Here is a 16,117-nt window from a genome sequence, read left to right on the forward strand (position 1 = left end):
TGATCCTGCTCCTAACCACAGGTGCTAATGGAAGCCCTTTCCCAAAATGATGTGCAGGATGTAAGCAATTCTGATGGATAGGGTGTTTGGGATTAACAGACGCAAACTATTATGTGCAGAATGGATAAACAACAAGGTCCTACTGTATAGCACAGGGAACTGTATTCAACATCCTGTCATAAACCGTAAGGGAAAAGAATATGAAAAAGAATGTATATATATGTATAACTGAATCACTTCGCTGTATAGCAGAAATTAACACAATATTGTAAATCAACTATACTTCAATAAAACAAATTCAAAAAGAAAGATCTAAGCAATTCCAAGGGCCCAAGAGACTTCATCTAGTGTGTGGTTTTCCTAGAAAGAGGGGGACATCTCCCAATGACTGAATGCTTGAAATACTTAACAAGTTCAATCTTTGAAATTCCACCCTTCAGCTTCCTATCACCTTCTTAAATCCTACCTTTTACTGCCATGAAGACCTATTCTGACCTCTCACTTCTTTAAAGGCTTGTCTTTGTTATAGCCAGTGCCACACACTGGAACACTTTTTCTATAATTATTTCATGTTCTCTCCAACTCCTTATCAAATTATTCAAAGCCAGTGAAATCTAAGATTTATTTATTTTGCATCTGTGCTATTACAAAGATTTGTCAACTGATAGAAATGCACTTTCAGAGAACTTCAAAAAGTATCCAAACACTTTCACTAAGGTGAGATTTTGTGCAGTAGATATAACTTAGGAACCACATCTCCACTATTCAGAGTCTAAAAAAACCTCAACATTCCAGTTTCTTTTCTGAAGCTGTTGAAAGCAATCAGTTTACTTATAAGTAGAAAAAGGGCTCTACATAAGAAAAAAAAGAATCAATTTTGTTAGTTAAGAAAGCTTACTAATTCAAGAAGCTGAAATAGCATAGAACATAATTAAGAACGTATTTTTTTGGGTAAAGCAAATATTATATCCCAAACCTGCAAAGCTCCAAACATGATTTTGTTTCAACTTCTATTGTATTACATTCATTGTCTCACTTCTGTTTAATAATTAACTTATTTTTAATATAGCTCACATAACAATGATAAGAGTAAACAGTCTACTTACCCCACCCATTGTAATTCCATGAATAAGTGCAATATATGGTTTCTGGCAAGAATCTAAAAGAAATAGAGCTATAATTAGTTACAATGCTTAAAATACATTTTCTTTTTCCAAAAATCACATGTTACATGAACTCTGAGTATTTTCCCTAAGAAATTTTTGCAAGAAATATCAAAGTAGACTAAACATACGGCTTATAAAATATGTTCTTTTTAAAACATCAGTCCGTACACAATCCTGGTCATCTATTCATTATTATGAAAAACTCAACACCTCAATTTGAAACAAATGAAAGCCTATATAACTCAGCTATTGAGAAAAACAATATTTGCCTTATAAGCCACTGATGTTTATGTAACACAGTTGTATTTTAAAGAACATAATTTGTCTTCTATACATCTAAAGAAGTATCTGGATACAAAGAGAAGTGCAGCATACAGGAAAAAGCAAGGACTGGGAATTAGAAGACCCAAATTTTAGTCTCAGCTTTGTCATTAACTGGCAATTCAACTATATTCAATATATATACTGGCATTACTTATATACTGGCAATTCAATATATATATGTGTATACACATATACGCATATAAGTTATATGTATATATGCCTATCATACATGTGTATATCATGTATATAATATATAGATAAGTTTCCCTATCTATTAAATGATGAGATTTGCTTCAGAAGTTCCTTCCAGCTCAAAAATCCTGTAAACTTTTACTCTGTTCCTTTCCCTCTGAAGAGGAAGTTGTGCACAACATAATATAAATCACTGTACTTCTATTACAGCTTGTTGCCAATATAACTTCCTTACCAAAGACCAACATAAAAGTGCAGTTTTGATCCATCTAGCAGTTCTATAAATATTCCCAATCTGCCAAATGAGCCACTGAAGTACAATTCTAATTTAACATTCACAAGGACTTCCACAGCCCTCAATTTTTAACTATAATTCCCTAGAAACAATGGAAACAAATGTCTCTATTGATTGGAGTAGACATGCATACAAATATACCATTTCAGCTACAGATACACATATTTTAGATATGAAATATCAGAAGCTAATTGATGCAGGAACACAAGGCCAGAATCTGTCAAATTCCTTAACGACTAAAATATGTCATTACAATGTATAGAAATTATATCTGGAAGGCTTTCTCTCTGTATATTAACATTTTACCAAACTCTTCTCAAACTGCTTAGAGGTTTTTCTCCCCTCTCCTTTTATTTAGTATAGAACTGCACTGTCTAATATAGTAGCCAATAGCCAAATGTAGTTATTTAGATTATAATTAATTACAATTAAACAAAGGTAAAATTCAGTTTACTGATCACAGTAGCCCCATTTCAAGTGCTCATTAGCCATGTGTGGCTAGTAGTGATCATATTGCACAGCACAGAAACAGAATACTTTCATCATTACAGAAAGTACTATTGGACAGTGCTGGTATGAATTTTTAGAATGAATAAAACATCCTAAGTAAAACCTGATCTGGAGAATTATAGACTCAAAGAAATGAGAGCTCTCCATTCAATGTGGCTCACTGAGTTAAATTGGGAAACAGCCTCTTCTCCCCACTCCTACCTCAAAGACATAAAAATTATAGAAAAAAATTTTGTTTTCAATGTATATCCAAGTTCAAAGCCAAACAAGGGAAATCCTCAGGTGCCAGAAACAAATAAACTCAAAGCTAATAGCTGTGTGGAAGCTACAGCCAAAGATTATGAGTGAGTGTGTGTGTGTATCTGTTCTGAGTCAGGAATAACACGGGCCACACACAACATGCTATGAGTTAATACCTGCATAAAGCCTCACAGTAGGAAGAGCTATATGATTTGTAAAACATAGCTAGAAAAACTCTACCTGCTGATCCTAAAACTCAGTATGCTCCTGCCCAGGAGAGGAAGAGAAAAAGTTAGAAAAGTGGATGCTCAAGCACTGGACCACTACAACTGAACAAACAAAAGAAAATACCCCTAACAAATTTGGAATAGAAGTAATGTCTGTAACTTGGTAAAAAGTGTCTACAAAATGATTATATACTAAAGAATGAAATTTTAAAAGCTTTCCCATGGATGTCATAAATAAGACAACACCACAATCATTCAGCATTATAATAGACGTCCTAGCCAAAATATAACAAGAAAAGTCATAAGTATAAAGACTGGAAAGAGATGAAAAAAATTATGTGTAGATGGTAGAATTGCCAATGTAGAAAAGCCAAGAGAACCTACAGAAACATCATTAGAACTGATAATAAATTTCAGCAGGGTTGCTGGATGTAAGAACAAAATACTAAAATCAAAAGCATTTCTACATGCTAGAAATAGTCAATTAGAAAATGTAATAAGAAAAATTACTATTAAATGTAGTAACAAAAAAATAAGCTGTCTAAAAATAACACTTAAAAAATCTTTTTTTCTTTATGGAGAAAATTATAAAACATTATGAAAGGACATGAAAGTCAATCTGATGAAAATGTTCTAAAACTGATTAATGGCGATGACTGCATAAGCTTATTAAATATCAAAATAATTTTAAAATTCATTTGAATTTTTAAAAACCAAAAAAAAAAAGAAAATGCATTTGAAAAATCAAAAGTCCAAGAGTAGCCAAGAAAATCTTGAAAGAAAACAAGGGTAACTTGTCCTACCAGACAGAGACATATCTTAAAGCTATAATAATTTTGACACTGTAGTTTTATCATACGTACAGACAAATAGGCCAATGAACAAAGTTGCCCAGAAGCAGACCTGGTCACATATAAGAACTTGATATATGATAGAAGTATCATTAAAACCAGTGAGGAAAACAAGGACTATTCAATCAAAGGCATTACAACTTCTGGCTTTCTAGCTGAAAAGTAAAAGTTAGATGATGTCACATGCAAAAAAATTCCAAGCACTTTAAAGACTTATAGTATAAAGAAACAAACTATTAAAAGAAAATATAAAAGAACATCTTAAAAACCTCCATGTTATTAAGCATTTTTTTAATGCAAATAGCAGAAATCATAAAGGAAAAGAATGAATACATTTCATCTCAAACAAAAACCTGTATATACCAAAAGATAAAGTAGCAGACTGAGAGAAGTGTATTTATAATATATATGATCTACAAAAGTGAAGAATCAGAATACATAAAGACCTATAAAATCACTAAGAAAAAGACAATCCAAAAGAAAGATAAACAAAGGATGAAACTGAAAAGAAAATCTAAATGATTAACATAAAACACCTTCTACCTCACCTGCATCCAATGAAGTACAAATTAAAACCACAATAATATATCAAGCATGCAAAGTTTAAAAACAAAAAATGATAGAAAGGACATGTAGAAAATAAAGTCTTATACTTTAGAGAAGAATTTGGAAACACACTGAAGATACATAAACTCTATGATCCATCCATTCGACTTCTATTATTTCTAGAAATTTTTGCACATGGGCACTAAGGGTGTACATATAAGGATGTAACAATCTGTATTAGTAAAAAGCTGAAATAATCTAAAATAACTACTAATATAGAATAGATTAATATGGGGTAATTGAATAATATAAGAACAGTTACATTCCATGTAATTAAAAACTTATGGGGGTTTCCCTGGTGGCGCAGTGGTTGAGAATCTGCCTGCCAATGCAGGGGACACAGGTTCGAGCCCTGGTCTGGGAAGATCCCACATGCCGCGGAACGACTAGGTCCGTGAGCCACAACTACTGAGCCTGTGTGTCTGGAGCCTATGCTCCGCAACAAGAGAGGCCGCGATAGTGAGAGGCCCGCACACCGCCATGAAGAGTGGCCCCCACTTGCCACAACTAGAGAAAGCCCTCGCACAGAAACGAAGACCCAACACAGCCATAAATAAATAAATAAATAAATAATTTTTTTAAAAAAACTTATGGAATGGTATACACAGTAAGAAAGTACTTATGCAAATTTCAAAAACACAAAGTAATACTACTTTTGTTCATAAATATAGTAAAAACATAAAGTACAGTCTAACTGGATGTGCTAAAAACTAATGACAGTGGTTGCTTCTGAGGAGGGATACTGGTTGCTTCTGGAGAGAGAAAGAAATGGCACTGAAGCAAGCAATGCAGTAGACTGAACAGTAATTTAAAAACTCATAGTATTCTATTTAATTTAAATAAATTTCAAAACATCAAGCAAAAATAAAATATAGTGGTCTATTCATTCTGGGCTGGTGGGTACACAAGTATTTATTATGTTATTCCCTGTAATTTAACATTTGAAACACATGCTCGATAAATGTAACTACTGTGTCACTTCCAATGAAATCTGGAATGATGACTATAAAGAAATTTCATCCCAGAAGTTCCTCAAGAATTCAGAAATGACACTTCATTTTATAGAGAAAACTGGCACCCAAGTTTTTTGTTTTCCAAGAAAGCCAACCATATGATCAGAATCCATGTTTCCATATTGATTATATGGCAAAAGTAGTTAAGTATACCCTATTTAATAATCAAGTATGAATTGTTCTGGAATGAGCAGTCAGACTACTTTAATCAAGTTTATTCCTGGCACAAAGTATATAAAAGATTAAACAAGAGTGTCTGTTGATTACATTTTAACAATTCATACTGCGCAGCTTATGTCTTGATTCCAGTTTCAAAGCTCTCAGCAGAGCACACATACCAATAGCATTGTTCAGCATATATTCTTCTCTGAAGAAATCTTGAGCTATCTTCTGATTTGCCTTTCTAGCTTCTGAGATCACTACAATAAAAAAAGAAAAAAGAAGGATTACAAATCAAAAAAAGTGTTTTCCAGTCAATATAGTCAAATAGAAAAATTTTAAATGCTGTGACAGTAAGTACCAGGGGGAAAGTCTAGAATGGTTTGTTAAGGTTCTGAAGTCACCCATGCCACGGACATATTATAGTTAGCCCCAAATCCATAGTCCAATGTCAAAACTTCAAGGCAAAAATTCTTGTTCAGAACTTCTTACAAAGTGTTATACTTAAATTATAAGTTATATATTGGTACAAAATGCACTTTCTTTTGACTATATTCTGTAGCACCTAAATGAATGTTTGCTGGATACATGTTTCCTTTGGTAATATATCTTAACACAAAGTACATTATACATATACACACAGAGAAATATATGCACATGTGCATGCACACACACACAGAGTTCTATATATTCCATCTAGTTAAATACTTCTGCCACATTCATTTCACCATGGAACATTTGCTGAGCATCCACCAGGTACCACGCACTGTTTTCAGTGCTGTAGATAACAAGACAGCAATATAAGACGGCTGCCCTGGAGTTCAGACTAGTAAGACAGACTACTGAGCTACACTCCTTGTGTCATGCCCACTCTAAGGTTGGGGTGCCGTAGGAATGTGAGCATAAGAGATGTAATTAAAAGAAGCCTTCCCAGGGAATTCCCTGGCAGTCCAGTGGTTAAGACTCCATGCTTCCACTGCAGGGGCCACAGGTTCGATCTCTGGTCAGGGAACTAAGATCCTGCATGGCACACGATGCACCCAAAAAAATAATAATTTAAAAAAAAAAAAAAAAGGCTTCCCAGAAGAGAGAACTCTGAGCCAACTGTGAACAACAGGTAAGGATTTCCTAAAAATGAAAAGTTCTGAAAAGTGCAAAGTTCTGAGTGGAGAAAGGAGTACCTACAAAGGCACACAGGCAAGAAAGAATAAAATCAAGAAATAAGTAGTTTTAAAAGACTAAAGGAGAACGGTAAAAGGTAAGGCTAAGAAGGTAAATGAGATAGTAATATCCTTATTTATTAATATCAATGGAAATATAACCTCTCAAAGATATTGCTACAGCATACAAATGCCTGTCTTAATAAGCAGGTGCTCAGTAAATATCTTAATAATAAATAACAATCAAATGGTTTCATTTGTATTGCAAGTTTCTATTATCCAGAGTTCCATAGTCCAATCTACTGTACTCCTACTACAGTCAATGTCAAAACCACCATCAGGACTAGGGGCAAGATGGCGGAAGAGTAAGACGCGGAGATCACCTTCCTTCCCACAGATACAGTAGGAATACATCTACACGTGGAACTGCTCCTACAGAACACCCACTGAACGCTGGCAGAAGACGTCAGACCTCCCAAAAGGCAAGAAAATCCCCACGTACTTGGGTAGGGCAAAAGAAAAAAGAAATAACAGAGACAAAAGAATAGGGACGGGACCTGCACCAGTGGGAGGGAGCTGCGAAGGAGGAAAGGTTTCCACACACTAGGAAGCCCCTTCGCGGGCAGAGACTGCGGGTGGCAGAGGGGGGAAGCTTCAGAGCCACGGAGGAGAGCGCAGCCACAGGGGTGCGGAGGGCAAAGCGGAGAGATTCCCGCACACAGGATCGGCGCCGAGCAGCACTCACCAGCCCGAGAGGCTTGTCTGCTCACCCGCCGGGGCGGGCGGGGGCTGGGAGCTGAGGCTCGGGCTTCGGTCGGATCGCAGGGAGAGGACTGGGGTTGGCGGCGTGAACACAGCCTGAAGGGGCTAGCGCACCACAGCTAGCCGGGAGGGAGCCCGAGAAAAAGTCTGCAGCTGCCGAAGACGCAAGAGACTTTTTCTTGCCTCTTTGTTTCGCGGCGCGCAAGGAGAGGGGATTCAGAGCGCCGCTTAAGTGAACTCCAGAGGCGGGCGTGAGCTGCGGCTATCAGCGCGGACCCCAGAGGCGGGTGCGAGCTGCGGCTATCAGCGCGGACCCCAGAGACGGGCGCGAGCCGCGGTTATCAGCGCGGACCCCAGAGACGGGCATGAGACACTAAGGCTGCTGCTGCCGCCACCAAAAAGCCTGTGTGCGAGCACAGGTCACTCTCCACACCGCCCCTCCCAGGAGCCAGTGCAGCCCGCCACGGCCAGGCTCCCATGATCCAGGGACAACTTCCCCGGGAGAGCGCACGGCGCGCCTCAGGCTGCTGCAATGTCACGCCGGCTTCTGCCGCCCCAGGCTCGCCCCACCTCCTCCGTTCCTCTCCCTCCCCCCGGCCTGACTGAGCCAGAGCCCCCGAATCAACTGCTCCTTTAACCCCGTTCTGTCTGGGCGGGGAACAGACGCCCTCAGGCGACCTACATGCAGAGGCAGGTCCAAATCCAAAGCTGAACCCCGGGAGCTGTACGAACAAAGAAGAGAAAGGGAAATTTTTCCCAGCAGCCTCAGAAGCAGCGGATTAAAGCTCCACAAACAACTTGATGTGCCTGCATCTGTTGAATACCTGGATAGACAACGAATCACCCCAAATTTAGGAGGTGGACTTTGGGAGCAGGATATATTAATTTTTCCCCTTTTCCTTTTTTTGTGAGTGTATATGTGTATGCTTCTGGGTGAGATTTTGTCTGTATAGCTTTGCTCTCACCGTTAGTCCTAGGTTTAGGTCCGTCCGTTTTTTGTTTTTTGTTTTGGTTTTGTTTTTTTTTTTTACTTAAAAATTTTTTTTCCCTAATAAATGTTTTCTTAATAATTTTTTCCTTATTTTCTCTTTTTAAAAAATTAAAAAAAATTTTTTTAATAAGTTTTTTCATATTTTTTATTTTAAAAATTAAAAATTTTTTTTCTTAATAAATTTTTTTCTTAATAATTTTTTTCTTATTTTTTATTATAAAAAATTAATAAATCTATTTTTAAAAATTAAAAAAAAATTTTTCTTAATAAATTTATTCTTAATAATTTTTTTTCTTATTTTTTATTATAATAGCTTTATTTTATTTTATTTTATCCTCTTTCTTTATTTCTATTTTTTCTCCCTTTTGTTCTGAGCCGTGTGGATGAAAGGCTCTTGGTGCTCCAGCCAGGCATCAGGGCTGTGCCTCTGAGGTGGGAGAGCCAACTTCAGGACACTGGTCCACAAGAGACCTCCCAGCTCCACGTAATACCAAACGGCGAAAATCTCTCAGAGATCTCCATCTCAACATCAAGACCCAGCTTCACTCAACGACCAGCAAGCTACAGTGCTGGACACCCTATGCCAAACAACTAGCAAGACAGGAACACAGCCCCATCCATTAACAGAGAGGCTGCCTAAAATCATAATAAGGCCACAGACACCCCAAAACACACCACCAGACATGGACGTGCCCACCAGAAAGACAAGATCCAGCCTCATCCACCAGAACACAGGCACTAGTCCCCTCCACCTGGAAGCCTACACAACCCACTGAACCAACCTTAGCCACTGGGGACAGATACCAAAAACAACGGGAACTATGAACCTGCAGCCTGTGAAAAGGAGACCCCAAACACAGTAAGATAAGCAAAATGAGAAGACAGAAAAACACACAGCAGGTGAAGGAGCAGGGTCAAAACACACCAGACCTAACAAATGAAGAGGAAATAGGCAGTCTACCTGAAAAAGAATTCAGAATAATGATAGTAAAGATGATCCAAAATCTTGGAAATAGAATAGACAAAATGCAAGAAACATTTAACAAGGACGTAGAAGAACTCAAGAGGAACCAAGCAACGATGAAAAACACAATAAATGAAATTAAAAATACTCTAGACGGGATCAATAGCAGAATAACTGAGGCAGAAGAACGGATAAGTGACCTGGAAGATAAAATAGTGGAAATAACTACTGCAGACCAGAATAAAGAAAAAAGAATGAAAAGAACTGAGGACAGTCTCAGAGACCTCTGGGACAACATTAAACACACCAACATTCGAATCATAGGGGTCCCAGAAGAAGAAGAGAAAAAGAAAGGGACTGAGAAAATATTTGAAGAGATTATAGTTGAAAACTTCCCTAATATGGGAAAGGAAATAGTTAATCAAGTCCTGGAAGCACAGAGAGTCCCATACAGGATAAATCCAAGGAGAAACACACCAAGACACATATTAATCAAACTGTCAAAAATTAAATATAAAGAAAACATATTAAAAGCAGCAAGGGAAAAACAACAAATAACACACAAGGGACTCCCCATAAGGTTAACAGCTGATCTTTCAGCAGAAACTCTGCAAGCCAGAAGGGAGTGGCAGGATATACTTAAAGTGATGAAGGAGAAAAACCTACAACCAAGATTACTCTACCCAGCAAGGATCTCATTCAGATTTGATGGAGAAATTAAAACCTTTACAGACAAGCAAAAGCTGAGAGAGTTCAGCACCACCAAACCAGCTTTACAACAAATGCTAAAGGAACTTCTCTAGGCAAGAAACACAAGAGAAGGAAAACACCTACAATAACAAACCCAAAACATTTAAGAAAATGGGAATAGGAAAATACATATCGATAATTACCTTAAATGTAAATGGATTAAATGCTCCCACCAAAAGACACAGACTGGCTGAATGGATACAAAAACAAGACCCATATATATGCTGTCTACAAGAGACCCACTTCAGACCTAGAGACACATACAGACTGAAAGTGAGGGGATGGAAAAAGATATTCCATGCAAATGGAAATCAAAAGAAAGCTGGAGTAGCAATTCTCGTATCAGACAAAATAGACTTTAAAATAAAGACTATTACAAGAGACAAAGAAGGACACTATATAATGATCAAGGGATCGATCCAAGAGGAAGGTATAACAATTGTAAATATTTATGCCCCCAACATAGGAGCACCTCAATACATAAGGCAAATACTAACAGCCATAAAAGGGGAAATCAACAGTAACACAATCATAGTAGGGGACTTTAACACCCCACTTTCACCAATGGACAGATCATCCAAAATGAAAATAAATAAGGAAACACAAGCTTTAAATGATACATTAAACAAGATGGACTTAATTGATATTTAAAGGACATTCCACCCAAAAACAACAGAATACACATTCTTCTCAAGTGCTCATGGAACATTCTCCAGGATAGATCATATCTTGGGTCACAAATCAAGCCTTGGTAAATTTAAAAAAATTGAAATCGTATCAAGTATCTTTTCCGACCACAATGCTATGAGACTAGATATCAATTACAGGAAAAGATCTGTAAAAAATACAAACACATGGAGGCTACACAATACACTACTTAATAACGAAGTGATCACTGAAGAAATCAAAGGGGAAATCAAAAAATACCTAGAAACAAATGACAATGGAGACACGACGACCCAAAACCTATGGGATGCAGCAAAAGCAGTTCTAAGAGGGAAGTTTATAGCAATACAAGCCTACATCAAGAAACAGGAAACATCTCGAATAAACAACCTAACCTTGCACCTAAAGCAATTAGAGAAAGAAGAACAAAAAAACCCCAAAGCTAGCAGAAGGAAAGAAATCATAAAGATCAGATCAGAAATAAATGAAAAAGAAATGAAGGAAACAATAGCAAAAATCAATGAAACTAAAAGCTGGTTCTTTGAGAAGATAAACAAAATTGATAAACCATTAGCCAGACTCATCAAGAGAAAAAGGGAGAAGACTCAAATTAATAGAATTAGAAATGAAAAAGGAGAAGTAACCACTGACACTGCAGAAATACAAACGATCATGAGAGATTACTACAAGCAACTCTATACCAATAAAACGGACAACCTGGAAGAAATGGACAAATTCTTAGAAATGCACAACCTGCCGAGACTGAACCAGGAAGAAATAAAAAATATGAACAGACTAATCACAAGCACTGAAATTGAAACTGTGATTAAAAATCTTCCAACACACAAAAGCCCAGGACCAGATGGCTTCACAGTCGAATTCTATCAAACATTTAGAGAAGAGCTAACACCTATCCTTCTCAAACTCTTCCAAAATATTGCAGAGAGAGGAACACTCCCCAACTCATTCTACGAGGCCACCATCACCCTGATACCAAAACCAGACAAAGATGTCACAAAGAAAGAAAACTACAGGCCAATATCACTGATGAACATAGATGCAAAAATCCTCAACAAAATACTAGCAAACAGAATCCAACAGCACATTAAAAGGATCATACACCATGATCAAGTGGGGTTTATTCCAGGAATGCAAGGATTCTTCAATATACGCAAATCAATCAACGTGATACATCATATTAACAAACTGAAGGAGAAAAACCATATGATCATCTCAATAGATGCAGAGAAAGCTTTTGACAAAATTCAACACCCATTTATGATAAAAGTCCTGCAGAAAGTAGGCATAGAGGGAACTTTCCTCAACATAATAAAGGCCATATATGACAAACCCACAGCCAACATTGTCCTCAATGGTGAAAAAGTAAAACCATTTCCACTAAGATCAGGAACAAGACAAGGTTGCCCACTCTCACCACTATTATTCAACATAGTTTTGGAAGTGTTAGCCACAGCAATCAGAGAAGAAAGAGAAATAAAAGGAATCCAAATCGGAAAAGAAGAAGTAAAGCTGTCACTGTTTGCAGATGACATGATACTATACATAGAGAATCCTAAAGATGCTACCAGAAAACTACTAGAGCTAATCAATGAATTTGGTAAAGTAGCAGGATACAAAATTAATGCACAGAAATCTCTTGCATTCCTATATACTAATGATGAAAAATCTGAAAGTGAAATTAAGAAAACACTCCCGTTTACCATTGCAACAAAAAGAATAAAATATCTAGGAATAAACCTACCTAAGGAGACAAAAGACCTGTATGCAGAAAATTATAGGACACTGATGAAAGAAATTAAAGATGATACAAATAGATGGAGAGATATACCATGTTCTTGGATTGGAAGAATCAACATTGTGAAAATGACTCTGCTACCCAAAGCAATCTACAGATGCAATGCAATCCCTATCAAACTACCACTGGCATTTTTCACAGAACTAGAACAAAGAATTTCACAATTTGTATGGAAACACAAAAGACCCCGAATAGCCAAAGCAATCTTGAGAACGAAAAATGGAGCTGGAGGAATCAGGCTCCCTGACTTCAGACTATATTACAAAGCTACAGTAATCAAGACAGTTTGGTACTGGCACAAAAACAGAAATATAGATCAATGGAACAGAATAGAAAGCCCAGAGATGAGCCCACACACATATGGTCACCTTATCTTTGATAAAGGAGGCAAGCATATACAGTGGAGAAAAGACAGCCTCTTCAATAAGTGGTGCTGGGAAAATTGGACAGGTACATGTAAAAGTATGAAATTAGAACACTCCCTGACACCATACACAATAATAAACTCAAAATGGATTAAAGACCTAAGTGTAAGGCCAGACACTATCAAACTCTTAGAGGAAAACATAGGCAGAACACTCTATGACATAAATCACAGCAAGATCCTTTTTTACCCAGGTCCTAGAGAAATGGAAATAAAAACACAAATAAACAAATGGGACCTAATGAAGCTTAAAAGCTTTTGCACAGCAAAGGAAACCATAAACAAGACCAAAAGACAACCCTCAGAATGGGAGAAAATATTTGCAAATGAGCAACTGACAAAGGATTAATCTCCAAGATTTACAAGCAGCTCATACAGCTCAATAACAAAAAAACAAACAACCCAATCCAAAAATGGGCAGAAGACCTAAATAGACATTTCTCCAAAGAAGAGATACAGATTGCCAACAGACACATGAAAGAATGCTCAACATCATTAATCATTAGAGAAATGCAAATCAAAACTACAATGAGGTATCATCTCACACTGGTCAGAATGGCCATCATCAAAAAATCTAGAAACAATAAATGCTGGAGAGGGTGTGGAGAAAAGGGAACACTCTTGCACTGTTGGTGGAAATGTAAATTCATACAGCCACTATGGAGAACAGTATGGAGGTTCCTTAAAAAACTAAAAATAGAACTACCATATGACCCAGCAATCCCACTACTGGGCATATACCCTGAGAAAACCATAATTCAGAAAGAGTCATGTACCAAAATATTCATTGCAGCTCTGTTTACAATAGCCAGGACATGGAAGCAACCTAGGTGTCCATCATCGGATGAATGGATAAAGAAGATGTGGCACATATATACAATGGAATATTACTCAGCCATAAAAAGAAATGAAATGGAGGTATTTGTAATGAGGTGGATGGAGTTAGAGTCTGTCATACAGAGTGAAGTAAGTCAGAAAGAGAAAAACAAATACAGTATGCTAACACATATATATGGAATCTAAGGAAAAAAAAAAAAAAAAGGTCATGAAGAACCTAGTGGCAAGATGGGAATAAAGACACAGACCTACTAGAGAATGGACTTGAGGATATGGGGAGGGGGAGGGGTGAGATGTGACGGTGTGAGAGAGTGGCATGGACATATATACACTACCAAATGTGAAATAGATAGCTAGTGGGAAGCAGCCGCATAGCACAGGGAGATCAGCTCGGTGCTTTGTGACCACCTAGAGGGGTGGGATAGGGAGGGTGGGAGGGAGGGAGATGCAAGAGGGAAGAGATATGGGAACATATGTATATGTATAACTGATTCACTTTGTTATAAAGCAGAAACTAACACACCATTGTAAAGCAATTATACTTCAATAAAGATGTTTAAAAAAAAAAAAAAAAACCACCATCAAACCTCTCTTCCATACACTTCAAGCTCATATGCTTTTCCTGTCTAAGTCTTATGAGAATTACCTACTAAAATACAAATTAAATATATAATATATACATTTACTTCTTTTATGGGAAAGAGTTACATAAAAATTGTTGACTATTAATAGATTTTTAGACTAACTTCAGAACTCTGATATAGCTTCCTTCAAAATGTTCCAACCAAATATTGACTTTTTTTCTTGGTTTTTAAAATAAAAGGTTTGGGGAATTCCCGGGTGGTTCAGTGGTTAGGACTCAGTGCTTTCACTGCCGTGGTCCGGGTTCAGGCCCTGGTGGGGGAACTAAGATCCTGCAAGCCGCATGGGGTGGCCAAATAAATAAATAAATAAATAAAAATTTTAAAAATAAAAAAAGGTTTGATATCTAGTTTTGTCATTCTGAGGCTTTCACCGATAAAACCCTTAAAACCCTCATCTATTATCTTTTATCATTTCTCCCCAATACTAAAAGAAAAGGAGTGTAAAATGTATTGCCTGTGGAATAAAGCTTTTATCTCAGAAATCTTCTGAGATTTCCTTCTAATCTTATTCTAACCAATCAATTTCATATAAAGTAAATGATGTTTAGTAACATCATCTAAAAAATTTTTGTCAGGGCTTCCCTGGTGGTGCAGTGGTTGGGAATCCGCCTGGCAATGCAGGGGACATGGGTTTGGGCCCTGTTCTGGGAAGATCCCACATGCCTCAGAGCAGCTAATCCCATGCGCCACAACTACTGAGCCTGCGCTATAGAGCCCGTGAGCCACAACTACTGAAGCCCGTGAGCCTAGAGCCTGTACTCGGCAACAAAGGAAGCCACCGCGATGAGGAGCCCACGCACCGCAATGAAGAGTAGCCCCCGCTCGCCACAACTAGAGAAAGCCCGTGGGCAGCACTGAAGACCCAAGACAGCCAAAAATAAAATAAATAAATTACAAAAAAAATTTTATTTTTCAGATTGCCCACTTACTGTCTTGGACTGTGATGTTTAAAAGAAACTAAATTTCCTAGAATTGAAATCTGTTGCTTATACATGTGAACTAGAATAATTCTAGAATTTTTAACTGTATTTCCAAACCGCAATATAAAGTTAGGCCTATATGCAAAAATAGCTCACAGTCAGAAGAAGCTAAAATCAATACATAAGGCTCTGCCCATCTGTAAACTGACAAGATCAAAAGCCCAGCTCTTGAGGAAAGATTAATTCCAGGCTGAAAAACAATGTTTTAAAAATATTTAAGTAGTGGGCAAAACAAATTCAAAAAACAATTCAGTTAATAAGTCTGTCGAAGCAACTGAAAATTTTCAAGTGAAATTTTAAGACTCAGTTATTTTAAATTTAATAGATATTTGAAATTATATCCTGAATCAAGCTTGTTTCTTCCTATTTCAAATGTAATGGTTTACATAAGATTTATAAATTTGGTAAATAGATCAACCTGAACATTATCATCTTAACACAATACAAAAAATATAAAAAATAAAACACAAAGAAAAAAACCATCCCAGGAACCTACCAATTCCATAAGAAACAAAACTCAAAATGTTTTCAGTATATATA

At 37.1% G+C, this 16,117-nt stretch overlaps 1 protein-coding gene across 2 annotated transcripts in view; it reads right to left on the reverse strand.

Moving 5' to 3' along the window:
* The window catches only part of HIBCH (3-hydroxyisobutyryl-CoA hydrolase), a 97,908-nt gene that overhangs the window by 59,391 nt on the left and 22,400 nt on the right, over positions 1-16,117 (reverse strand). For both annotated transcript variants that reach the window (XM_061203331.1, XM_061203337.1), the window contains exons 5-6: positions 5,763-5,843; positions 1,107-1,159 (exon numbers count right to left, since the gene is read on the reverse strand). In XM_061203331.1, the coding sequence (XP_061059314.1) occupies positions 1,107-1,159; positions 5,763-5,843 (134 nt within the window). The remainder of the gene's footprint in view (positions 1-1,106; positions 1,160-5,762; positions 5,844-16,117) is intronic.

This window comes from Eubalaena glacialis, chromosome 1, assembly GCF_028564815.1.
Source record: "Eubalaena glacialis isolate mEubGla1 chromosome 1, mEubGla1.1.hap2.+ XY, whole genome shotgun sequence".
Taxonomy (NCBI): Eukaryota; Metazoa; Chordata; class Mammalia; order Artiodactyla; family Balaenidae; genus Eubalaena; species Eubalaena glacialis.